Consider the following 13,583-nt stretch of genomic DNA (forward strand, 5'->3'; position numbering starts at 1 on the left):
GTTGCTCGTGCAGCAGGGCAGCTGCACGGCAACTAGTAATTAGGGTCTGGGGGCTGGTCCTGCTGGCCCTCCTGTTATTGGCCAGCAGGGCCTTTTTATGTGAGCCAGCACACTGCAGCCCCGCCGGTGATAGCTTCTTGTATGCTGTTCCTGCCTTGCAGAACTCTGTTCCTGTCAGCCGTGTTTGGTGGATCTTGCTCCCTGCCCTATGGTACTTTGGAGGTCCGAAGCCGGTCCTGGGAATCCTTCTAGTCCTTGCGAACCTGTTTGTCATCTGGGGTTCTCGCCCGGTTTCGTGAGTAGCGGCTTCTGCCGCGTGTTGCGGCCTATGCTGTTTAGTGTTTACTTTACTGTGAATTGGTGTATTTGCGGAGGTTTCCGCTTTCACTGTCCTCCCCGGAACTCGGCGGTGCTGTGTAGGGGAGTGGACAGTGGTTTCTTTGTAGTTCTTTTCCTTTGGCGGCGTGCCGCACATACGTTTAGTTTTTAGGTAGTTTATAGCCCCTAGCGTGGTTGTTTCAGTTAGAGGTCCCCTTGTTATTACCCTGTCTCAGTTCACGCCTTGTCTCTCTTTAAGACCTGAGGGGGCATCGGAGTTGGGCAGACCTAATCCGCCCTTCAAACGCGGCTGCCGTGGGCCCAAGAAACCATAGTCGTTCAGGCGTGAATTGATAACACGGGTAAGACAACGGAGGTAGGGTGCTAGGGACTATTTCCTTCCCATTTCCCAATCCCAGCATTCCGTCTTGGTGCTCAGGACTCACTACATAAGATCTCCCCTGTCCTGAGCATCAGGATCATAACAGAATGATGAATGGCATCCCAAGAACACCATACCCACTGTGAAGCGTGGGGGTGGAAACATCATGCTTTGGGGCTGCTTTTCTGCAAAAGGACAGGACTACTGATCCTTATTAAGGAGAGGATGAATGGGGCCATGTATCATGAGATTTTGGCCAAAAACCTCCTTCCCTCAGTAAGAGTATTGAAGATGGAACATGGCTGGGTCTTCCAGCGTGACAATGACCCCAAACACACCGCCCGGGCAACTAAAGAGTGGCTCTGTAAGAAGCATTTCAAGGTCCTGGAGTGGCCTAGCGAGGCTCCAGACCTCAACCCAATAGAACATCTGTGGAGGGAGTTGAAAGTCCATGTTGCCCGGCGACAGCCCCAAAACATGACAGATCTAGAGAAGATCTGCATGGAAGATTGGGCCAAAATACCTGCTACAGTGTTTGCAAACCTGGTCAAGAACTACAGGAAACGTTTGACCTCTGTAATTGCCAACCGAGATTATATTACAAAGTATTGAGTCAAACTTTTTGATTGTCCAAATATTTATTTTCTGCAAGAATATACAAATAAATTGCTTAAAAATCATACAATGTGATTTCCTAGTTTTTTTTCCAGATTCTGTCTCTCACAGTTGAAGTGTACCTATGATGGAAATTACAGACCTCTCTCATCTTTTTAAGTGGGTCAACTTGCACAATCGGCGACTGTCCAAATACTTTTTTGCCCCACTATAGATACTGTGTATCTTTATATATATATATATATATATTTTCACACACAGTATATATGCTGGGATGTAGTTCGAGAGGGGACAATTATGGTTAGGCTGCGGGAGGGAGGCTTAGGTTTAGGCTGCGGGAAGGGAGAGTTAGGGTTGGGCTGCAGGGAGGGGTGATTAGAGTTAGGCTGCGGGAAGGGAGGGTTCGGTTTAGGCTGCAGCAGTGGTGCAAGTGTGTGGGTACGGCGTACCCTTAAGAATTTAGCCGTGGGTATGCTGTACCCACACTGATGGGCCGCCGCTCCCCGTCCCTCCCTCCCTCCCTCTGCTGCTCACTGCCGCTTCCCGTCGCTCACCGCCGCACCGCCGTTGATGTGAGGGGAGGAGAGCGCAGCCTGCGCCTCTCCTGCCCCTCAGTGTCTTTGTTTAATTCAGCGCCGCCCGTGAGCCAATCAGAGCTTGCGGACCGGCAGCCAAGGCTGTCGGACCGCAAGCTTTGATTGGCTCACAGATCGGTGCTGAATTGAACTAAGACACCCGCCGGACACTGAGGGGAAGGAGAGGCGCAGGCTGCGCTCTCCTCCCCTCACACACACACACACACACACACACACACACGACAGCAGCGGCAGCAGCAGCGGTGAGCAGCAGGGGGGGGGATGTATACCTGGCACTGGGGGGACATGTGTATCTGGCACTGGGAGCATATCTGGCACTGGGAGGACATGTGTATCTGGCACTGGGGGGACATGTGTATCTGGCACTGGGGGGACATGTGTATCTGGCACTGGGGGCATATCTGGCACTGGGAGGACATGTGTATCTGGCACTGGGGGGACATGTATATCTGGCACTGGGTGCATTTCTGTATCTGGCACTGGGGGGGGGGCAATGTGTATCTGGCACTGTGAGGCAATGTGTATCTGGCACTCTGGGGGCATTTGTGTATCTGGCACAGTGAGGCAATGTATATCTGGCACTGTGGGGCAATGTATATCTGGCACTGTGGGGCAATATATATCTGGCACTGTTGGGGTCATATGTGTATCTGCCCCTCCCCCCATATGTGTATCACGCCCCCATTTTCATTGGCCACGCCCCATGTGCCATTTGGCCACACCCATTTTTGGCGCGCGCGCCTTTGGCATGCATACACAGTACCCGTAAGACATTTTTTCTACTTGCACCACTGGGCTGCAGGGAGGGACGGGGTGGATTAGAGTTCCCTTACCTAAGCATAAAATGAGCATACTTATGTCTCTTATCTTTTTGGCATGTGACATGTCTGAAGTACTGTTTTGCTGTATCCAACTTAGCATATTGGGGGTAATTCCAAGTTGATCGCAGCAGGAATTTTGTTAGCAGTTGGGCAAAACCATGTGAACTGCAGGGGAGGCAGATATAACATGTGTAGAGAGAGTTAGATTTGGGTGGGTTATTTTGTTTCTGTGCAGGGTAAATACTGGCTGCTTTATTTTTACACTGCAATATAGATTGCAGATTGAACACACCACACCCAAATCTAACTCTCTCTGCACATGTTATATCTGCCCCCCCTGCAGGTCACATGGTTTTGCCCAACTGCTAACAAAATTCCTGCTGCGATCAACTTGGAATTACCCCCATTGTATCCTCCTTTGTGAAGACCCAGTTTCATAAGGGGTACCACAGCACAGACAGAGAAGGTAAAATGGGAGGCATTCCAAACAAATAGGTGCTGGAATTCATATTATGAAAAGTTTGTAAAAGAGGACAATGCACATGTATAAAGGATAATTTCACCCAAATTCATTATTAAGTAGAATATCAAGAGGTTGTTCCACATCCCAAATTTCTAATTACAGCAATAGACAGCTGAGAACTATTTCATGAAAACACTTAACCTCATGAAAGCTGGACTCAGGAAAGTAAACTTTTTAGACGGGGTATTACTTAGAATTTTTAGTTGTGAGTAACATTAGTTATTAAATAAATAAGACCATTTTCATTTATTAATGTTCATTTTAAAATAGTTTTTGGTTTTAAAACAGGTTGTGATACTATCTCAGGTGTCTAAAAGACTTGTTTGGAAGACAATATCAGGGTATTTTACTAATCACATTGTAAGGACCTTTTTGAACTCCTGTGCCCACTGGTATGTGGAACAGTATCTTTAGCTCAATAATACACTTCATTAAAACCCAGTTGCTAAGATAAAGATACGAGTACTAGCTGTGGCCTATCTGGGTGGCCGCAGGAATTAAATCATGACCAACACTCCCTACTCCCATACACTACTGGTCAAACGTTTTAAAACACCTGTTTACACTCTCTAAGAAAATAAAGTTTGCGACAAATAAACAACTGGAGATAAAAAAAAGAAATCATAGAAGCATCTACATTTTTGACTCATAAGTGTCCACGTTTTGCAGATACCTAGTATTAAAGTCCAACACACTTGTGGCATCATTTCTACAATGGAAGCCAAATATTATTTGGGAAATTGGGAAGTTCTTTGTTGCAGAAGTTCCCACAAATGTGTTGCACTAGTAGGTTGATTTGATTTCAACCTTTTGTGCAGTTTATCCCAAACCAGCTCACTGGGGTATAAGTCTGTACACTGTGTTAGCCATTCCATGATTTGAAGCCTGCAGTCCTAGTCTTTTCTTCTAAAGGCCCGTATTCACGGGCCGATGTGGGAGAGATGTGTGCTGAGCGAACCGCTCAGCACACATCTCTCCCACCGCTCAGCACAGCGCAATGTGTGCTGAGCGTGCGGGGGGGCGGCGGCGCTCAGTTCACCCAGCAGGTGAAATGAGCGACCTGCTAGATTGGCCTGCATGCAAGCCAGTCTAGCACCAGCGATAGCGATGCGCGGGGCTGCACATCGCTATCGCTGTGGGGGGTACACACGGAGCGATCATGCTTAAAATCTAGTCAGATTGCTTAGATTTTAAGCAGCGATCGCTCCGTGAGTACCCCCCCATAAGGCACTTCTGAAGTACCCTGGAGGTATGTTTTGGGTCATTATCTTGCTCTAGGACAGGCCTGGCCAACCTGTGGCTCTCCAGATGTTGTGAAACTACACATCCCAGCATGCCCTGCCACAGGTTTAGCATTCCCTCATAGCAAAACTGTGGCAAAGCATGATGGGACCTGTAGTTTTACAACAGCTGGAGAGCCACAGGTTGGCCAGACCTGCTCTAGGATGAACCCTTGATCAACTAGTATAGCTTTGCAAATCTGTGGCAGTCCTTTTGGTTCAGGGTGTCAGTCACATGCTTATTCCTCTATGTTTGACAGTGTCTCAGGAGTTTCCCAGTGTGTTTAAGCACTAAATTTAAAAGGACAATGGGGATTTTTTTTTTTTGCTATTAAAAGCATTGCAGAATAGCTGTAAGTTCTTATCCCATTAAATTACTGTAAAATGATTTTTTTTATAACTCTGAAATTTACATTACGTTTCAGTTTTTGCTAACCTAAACTTTTTTTTTTTAACCTCTAGCGATTTTCCACTGTACTTGATTTGCTTAAATTTCAATAAAAACTGGAAAAATGAGGGTGGGCTAAAATCTTTTACGAAAAGTGTAAGCTATGGATAATTATGATCCTCAGATGTTAAACAAAACAATTTTATGAGTGTTAACTCACTCAATAACTATCTAGTGCCATAAAAAGATGGCACTCCACCCTGTGCTGGCCCTGCCCACTACACACATGACATCATTATGCCATGCCTAGGAGGTAGGACTGCTGACACCGCTCCGGTAAGTACAACACTGCCCGCACCTTCCTAACGATGAAGCGTGTGTCTCTGCAGTAGTGCTAGTGGCTGCTGGTAGACCCTCCAACATGACCCGCCCCACTAGGTACAAAATGCTCTGTTCCTGGGCTTCCCTCTTCATTTATGATTTCCATCACCTGTGTTGAACTAGTTAAATGATAAGAAAGCTGTTTCTTCACAGGTGATGGCAATAATAAATTGAGAGGGAAGTCCAGAAACAGAGCATTTTGTACCTAGTGGGGCGGGTCATGTTGGAGGGTATGTGCTGGGTGCTGTTCAAGTCACATTCAGGTGATAGGCAAATGCAGGAGGTTTCAAGTTGCCCTAAAACCGTCCTTCCCCACATGTCTGCAGGGTGTGTGTGTGGTTATCGCTGAATCATCGCACCAGAGAGAAAACCTGGTAAGTGGCTTACCATGATCATTAGGTCTGCATATGACTGAAGTACTGTTACATCTCTTTAAAATCAAACATTTGTAAATACTCTAATAGAAATCCTGCATTTGCCCCTGCAGCTGCTGTGTTGCAGCGATGGTGCTGACACAGGACCCTGCACTCAGGGGTAATTCAGAGTTGATTGAAGATGTGCTAAATTTAGCACATCTACAATCATTTACTCTGACATGTGGGGGGACGCCCAGCACAGGGCTAGTCCTCCTCGCATGTCAGGACCTGCCACCCTCCACCCGCACAGGTACAAAAATGTTGCACAACGGTGATGCTTTTGTACCTGACGAGTAGCTCCCTGCCAGCTGGGGAGGGAGCTACTGGCAGGGAGGGAGGGAGCTACAGGCCGCGTCCAGCTACTGGTGCTGGAAGGGAGCTAATGGCCGCGTCCCAGGTCACAGCGGCTGCGTGTGATGTCACGCAGCCACCGCGGCCTGCCCCCCAACGGCCCGGACACGCCTCCGTTGTCTGAACCGCGCCCTGCCAACGGCGTTCTAGTGCCGTTAGCATGCGCCCTCCCGCCCTGCGACCGCCTCTACCTGTCAATCAGGCAGAGGCAATCACAGCCAGTGAGATGCTGATAGCATCTCACTGGGCTCCCGGGGTGCGCACGCGCAGTGTGGCCGCTGCGTGTGCGTACTCCACACAGTAATTCAGACTGCGATCGCTGCCGCTGCGGCGATCCAGTCTGAATTACCCCCTCTATGCGGCATCATTGCTCGTGCACCCCTAGTTACGGTCCTGAATATGTAGCATTAACGGGAGTCAAATTAGTTACTGCAGTAGCATCATTTCCGGAAATTGTTTTCCAGCATTAAGGATTTGCAATCAAATACACATTTGTTGCATTTGAAGTATTATTTGTGTATCCTACCATTTATTGGTTATTTGTTTCTTTGAATTTGCAGATTTGACTAAAGTTTGCAATGTAAACCCCTTCTCAAAGGGTCATGTGGTCAGAAATACATGAGCAATCTTCAATCAAGCTATAATGTGTGTCTCCTCACTTGTAAGTAATTTACTATTTATTGCATTTTTAATATGGCTTTTATTGTCAGAAATATAGTAAGGGCATTTTGTACTCAATTTATTCCCCAGATACTGATTTCTAGTTGAAGTGTATTGCATGCATTTGGATAAACAATATTTAAAACTGTATAATAAAGTGTAACAGGATACTGTCATTTTGTTAATAGACTAAGCTGGCATGGGACCCACCTGAGTTGTGACTATAGATTTTAATTGTGAAATAGAACCATGTACACATTGAAGAGGGATCTGCAACTCTAAACTAAGCTCAGCACCATACGTATTCTCCGCATTGACCTGTGGACAGAATGGAATAAGTACAGTTAATGTAAATAATATCTTTATATAGCAATGCATTGTAGAGCTCTTTAGATACTTACATTAAAGGTAAATTGAATGTCTTGAAACATTGCTGGCTCTGGTGGGATTTCTACATAAAGTGCTTTTTGTTGGCTGAAACAATAATAAAGAGGGTTGAGCATATAGTGACACTGGCATTCAGACTGTTTAAGTATAGGCTGACCATACTATCCCTTTAAACTGGGACACTCATGAATTACACAGGTTCTGTGGCTGATTAAAACCAGGTGAAATGCAGGCTTGAAGTCAACCAGCCACAGAACCTGTGTAATTCATGAGTGTCCCAGTTTAAAGGGCTAGTATGGTCAGCCTATTTAAGATATATCACAGCAGGGCTGTTAAGTTGGTGTCTATTAGGGGTTTATATTAAAGTAGTAAATGCAGTCACTCCTCTGAAAATTGTAGTTTTCTGAGGATTATATAGTATAAGGGCTATTTAACAGAAGGATACCATCCTCTATTTTACTTTGCATTGGGACTGAAAAAATAGCTCTGCAAAAAGCCGAGGTATCCAGAACTGACACCTGGTAGATTCTCTTTAGATGGCATCAGCCGTTGTAGCCAATAGGCTACATTTTCATAATTTTTTTGACTTAGAGCTAGGCTCAGATTTACCAATAGACAACCTAGGCGTCCAGCTAGGGCCCAGCGGGTCCCAAGGCTCCCCCAAAATCCAGGCACTAGTGCGCTGCTGCAATTACTTACATGCACACCGATGCAGCTGTCTGCCTCAGCGCCGGGCACTACTGCTGATAAAGCTTTGCCCTTCCCTGCCTCCTACATCCCGGGACATGAGTGCTGTTGCAGTTGTTGTTGTTGTCGTGTAGGAATGACCATCGGTGTGTTTACCATTGATGGTTGCCATCGATGGTAACAATGCGAGTGGCCATCGATGGTCACCAACTATGCTATGGGAGAATTATAGTATAGGATAGAGAAGAGTCGTGGCGCCAACCGATGCGAGCTGCACACCGACTAGTCAAAGAGGTATCCCCAATACCCAAATAGGAGCGTAAACAAAAGAGTTAGACCAGAAGATGTGCGCTAATCGGATAGATGAAATATGAAATGGTACTTCCCTTACACAACCTCTGTCGTGGGATATACCGTATAATTCGAACCACGTAGATCCATATGTGGGAAAGAAAATAAGAATTTACTTACCGATAATTCTATTTCTCGGAGTCCGTAGTGGATGCTGGGGTTCCTGAAAGGACCATGGGGAATAGCGGCTCCGCAGGAGACAGGGCACAAAAGTAAAGCTTTCCGATCAGGTGGTGTGCACTGGCTCCTCCCCCTATGACCCTCCTCCAAGCCAGTTAGGTACTGTGCCCGGACGAGCGTACACAATAAGGGAGGAATTTTGAATCCCGGGTAAGACTCATACCAGCCACACCAATCACACCGTACAACTTGTGATCTAAACCCAGTTAACAGTATGATAACAGCGGAGCCTCTGAAAAGATGGCTCACAACAATAATAACCCGATTTTTGTAACTATGTACAAGTATTGCAGATAATCCGCACTTGGGATGGGCGCCCAGCATCCACTACGGACTCCGAGAAATAGAATTATCGGTAAGTAAATTCTTATTTTCTCTATCGTCCTAGTGGATGCTGGGGTTCCTGAAAGGACCATGGGGATTATACCAAAGCTCCCAAACGGGCGGGAGAGTGCGGATGACTCTGCAGCACCGAATGAGAGAACTCCAGGTCCTCCTTAGCCAGGGTATCAAATTTGTAGAATTTAGCAAACGTGTTTGCCCCTGACCAAGTAGCTGCTCGGCAAAGTTGTAAAGCCGAGACCCCTCGGGCAGCCGCCCAAGATGAGCCCACCTTCCTTGTGGAATGGGCATTTACATATTTTGGCTGTGGCAGGCCTGCCACAGAATGTGCAAGCTGAATTGTATTACACATCCAACTAGCAATAGTCTGCTTAGAAGCAAGAGCACCCAGTTTGTTGGGTGCATACAGGATAACAGCCAATCAGTTTTCCTGACTCCAGCCGTCCTGGAACATATTTTCAGGGCCCTGACAACATCTAGCAACTTGGAGTCCTCCAAGTCCCTAGTAGGTGCAAGGCATCACAATAAGCTGGTTCAGGTGAAACACTGACACCACCTTAGGGAGAGAACTGGGGACGAGTCCGCAGCTCTGCCCTGTCCGAATGGACAAACAGATATGGGCTTTTTTGAGAAAAAACCACCAATTTGACACTTGCCTGGTCCAGGCCAGGGCCAAGAGCATGGTCACTTTTCATGTGAGATGCTTCAAATCCACAGATTTGACTGGTTTTAAACCAATGTGATTTGAGGAATCCCAGAACTACGTTGAGATCCCACAGTGCCACTGGAGGCACAAAAGGGGGTTGTATATGCAATACTCCCTTGACAAACTTCTGGACTTCAGGAACTGAAGCCAATTCTTTCTGGAAGAAAATCGACAGGGCCGAAATTTGAACCTTAATGGACCCCAATTTGAGGCCCATAGACACTCCTGTTTGCAGGAAATGCAGGAAACGACCGAGTTGAAATTTCTTTGTGGGGCCTTCCTGGCCTCACACCACGCAACATATTTTCGCCACATGTGGTGATAATGTTGTGCGGTCACCTCCTTTCTGGCTTTGACCAGGGTAGGAATGACCTCTTCCGGAATGCCTTTTTCCCTTAGGATCCGGCTTTCCACCGCCATGCCGACAAACGCAGCTGCGGTAAGTCTTGGAACAGACATGGTACTTGCTGAAGCAAGTCCCTTCTTAGCGGCAGAGGCCATAAGACCTCTATAAGCATCTCTTGAAGTTCCGGGTACCAAGTCCTTCTTGGCCAATCCGGAGCCATGAGTATAGTTCTTACTCCTCTACGTCTTATAATTCTCAGCACCTTAGGTATGAGAAGCAGAGGAGGGAACACATACACCGACTGGTACACCCACTGTGTTACCAGAACGTCCACAGCTATTGCCTGAGGGTCTCTTGACCTGGCGCAATACCTGTCCCGTTTTTTGTTCAGACGGGACGCCATCATGTCCACCTTTGGTATTTCCCAACGGTTTACAATCATGTGGAAAAAACTTCCCGATGAAGTTTCCACTCTCCCGGGTGGAGGTCGTGCCTGCTGAGGAAGTCTGCTTCCCAGTTTCCATTCCCGGGATGAAACACTGCTGACAGTGCTATCACATGATTTTCCGCCCAGCGAAAAGTCCTTGCAGTTTTTGCCATTGCCCTCCTGCTTCTTGTGTCGCCCTGTCTGTTTACGTGAGCGACTGCCGTGATGTTTTTCCCACTGGATCAATACCGGCTGACCTTGAAGCAGAGGTCTTGCTAAGCTTAGAGCATTATAAATTTACCCTTAGCTCCAGTATATTTATGTGGAGAAAAGTCTCCAGACTTGATCACACTCCCTGGAAATTTTTTCCTTGTGTGACTGCTCCCCAGCCTCTCGGGCTGGGCTCCGTGGTCACCAGCATCCAATCCTGAATGCCGAATCTGCGGCCCTCTAGAAGATGAGCACTCTATAACCACCACAGGAGAGACACCCTTGTCCTTGGATATAGGGTTATCCGCTGATGCATCTGAAGATGCGATCCGGACCATTTGTCCAGCAGATCCCACTGAAAAGTTCTTGCGTGAAATCTGCCGAATGGAATTGCTTCGTAGAAAGCCACCATTTTTACCAGGACCCTTGTGCAATGATGCACTGTTTTTAGGAGGTTCCTGACTAGCTCGGATAACTCCCTGGCTTTCTCTTCCAGGAGAAACACCTTTTTCTGGACTGTGTCCAGAATCATCCCTAGGCACAGCAGACGTGTCGTCGGGATCAGCTGCGATTTTGGAATATTTAGAATCCACCCGTGCTGTTGTAGCAGTATCCGAGATAGTGCTACTCCGACCTCCAACTGTTCCCTGGACTATGCCCTTATCAGGAGATCGTCCAAGTAAGGGATAATTAAGACGCCTTTTCTCCGAAGAAGAATCATCATTTCGGCCATTACCTTGGTAAAGACCCGGGGTGCCGTGGACAATCCAAACGGCAGCGTCTGAAACTGATAGTGACAGTTCTGCACCACGAACCTGAGGTACCCCTAGTGAGAAGGGCAAATTTGGGACATAGAGGTAAGCATCCCTGATGTCCCGGGACACTATATAGTCCCCTTCTTCCTGGTTCGTTATCACTGCTCTGAGTGACTCCATCTTGATTTGAACCTTTGTAAGTGTTCAAAAAATTTTTTAGAATAAGTCTCACCTAGCCTTCTGGCTTCAGTACCACAATATAGTGTGGAATAATACCCCTTTTCTTGTAGTAGGAGGGGTAATTTTATTATCACCTGCTGGGAATACAGCTTGTGAATTTTTTCCCATACTGCCTCCTTGTCGGAGGGAGACCTTGGTAAAGCAGACTTCAGGAGCCTGCGAAGGGGAAACGTCTCGACATTCCAATCTGTACCCCTGGGATACTACTTGTAGGATCCAGGGGTCCTGTACGGTCTCAGCGCCATGCTGAGAACTTGTCAGAAGCGGTGGAACGCTTCTGTTCCTGGGAATGGGCTGCCTGCTGCAGTCTTCTTCCCTTTCCTCTATCCCTGGGCAGATATGATCTTATAGGGACGAAAGGACTGAGGCTGAAAAGACGGTGTCTTTTTCTGCAGAGATGTGACTTAGGGTAAAAACGGTGGATTTTCCAGCAGTTGCCGTGGCCACCAGGTCCGATGGACCGACCCCAAATAACTCCTCTTCCTTTATACGGCAATACACCTTTGTGCCGTTTGGAATCTGCATCACCTGACCACTGTCGTGTCCATAACATCTTCTGGCAGTTATGGACATCGCATTTACTCTTGATGCCAGAGTGCAAATATCCCTCTGTGCATCTCGCATATATAGAAATGCATCCTTTAAATGCTCTATAGTCAATAAAATACTGTCCCTGTCAAGGGTATCAATATTTTTAGTCAGGGAATCCGACCAAGCCACCCCAGCTCTGCACATCCAGGCTGAGGCGATCGCTGGTCGCAGTATAACACCAGTATGTGTGTATATACTTTTTATGATATTTTTCAGCCTCCTGTCAGCTGGTCCTTGAGGACGGCCCTATCTATAGACGGTACCGCCACTTGTTTTGATAAGCGTGTGAGCGCCTTATCCACCCTAAGGGGTGTTTCCCAACGCGCCCTAACTTCTGGCGGGAAAGGGTATACCGCCCATAATTTTCTATCGGGGGGAACCCACGCATCATCACACACTTTATTTAATTTATCTGATTCAGGAAAAACTATGGTAGATTTTTCACATCCCACATAATACCCTCGTTTGTGGTACTTGTAGTATCAGAAATATGTAACACCTCCTTCATTGCCTTTAACGTGTGGCCCTAATAAGGAATACGTTTGTTTATTCACCGTCGACACTGGATTCAGTGTCCCTGTCTGTGTCTGTGTCGACCGACTAAAGTAAACGGGCGTTTTAAAACCCCTGACGGTGTTTTTGAGACGTCTGGACCGGCACTAATTGTTTGTCGGCCGTCTCATGTCGTCAACCGACCTTGCAGCGTGTTGACATTATCACGTAATTCCCTAAATAAGCCATCCATTCCGGTGTCGACTCCCTAGAGAGTGACATCACCATTACAGGCAATTGCTCCGCCTCCTCACCAACATCGTCCTCCTACATGTCGACACACACGTACCGACACACAGCACACACACAGGGAATGCTCTGATAGAGGACAGGACCCACTAGCCCTTTGGAGAGACAGAGGGAGAGTTTGCCAGCACACACCAAAAACGCTATAATTATATAGGGACAACCTTATATAAGTGTTTTCCCTTATAGCATCTTTTTTATATATTTCTAACGCCAAATTAGTGCCCCCCCTCTCTGTTTTAACCCTGTTTCTGTAGTGCAGTGCAGGGGAGAGCCTGGGAGCCTTCCCTCCAGCCTTTCTGTGAGGGAAAATGGCGCTGTGTGCTGAGGAGATAGGCCCCGCCCCTTTTTCGGCGGCCTCGTCTCCCGCTCTTAACGGATTCTGGCAGGGGTTAAATATCTCCATATAGCCTCCGGAGGCTATATGTGAGGTATTTTTAGCCAAAATAGGTATTAATTTGCCTCCCAGGGCGCCCCCCTCCCAGCGCCCTGCACCCTCAGTGACTGCCGTGTGAAGTGTGCTGAGAGGAAAATGGCGCACAGCTGCAGTGCTGTGCGCTACCTTTAGAAGACTGAGGAGTCTTCTGCCGCCGATTCTGGACCTCTTCTTACTTCAGCATCTGCAAGGGGGCCGGCGGCAAGGCTCCGGTGACCATCCAGGCTGTACCTGTGATCGTCCCTCTGGAGCTGATGTCCAGTAGCCAAGAAGCCAATCCATCCTGCACGCAGATGAGTTCACTTCTTCTCCCCTAAGTCCCTCGTTGCAGTGATCCTGTTGCCAGCAGGACTCACTGTAAAATAAAAAACCTAAGCTAAACTTTTCTAAGCAGCT

General features: G+C 47.3%; 1 protein-coding gene across 3 annotated transcripts in view; it reads right to left on the minus strand.

Moving 5' to 3' along the window:
• The window catches only part of ITGAE (integrin subunit alpha E), a 343,943-nt gene that overhangs the window by 61,531 nt on the left and 268,829 nt on the right, over nt 1-13,583 (minus strand). For all 3 annotated transcript variants that reach the window (XM_063955833.1, XM_063955834.1, XM_063955832.1), the window contains 2 exons: nt 7,133-7,205; nt 6,942-7,049 (listed from right to left, as the gene is read on the minus strand). In XM_063955833.1, the coding sequence (XP_063811903.1) occupies nt 6,942-7,049; nt 7,133-7,205 (181 nt within the window). The remainder of the gene's footprint in view (nt 1-6,941; nt 7,050-7,132; nt 7,206-13,583) is intronic.

The sequence above is a fragment of the Pseudophryne corroboree genome, chromosome 2 (genome assembly GCF_028390025.1).
Source record: "Pseudophryne corroboree isolate aPseCor3 chromosome 2, aPseCor3.hap2, whole genome shotgun sequence".
Lineage (NCBI taxonomy): Eukaryota > Metazoa > Chordata > Amphibia > Anura > Myobatrachidae > Pseudophryne > Pseudophryne corroboree.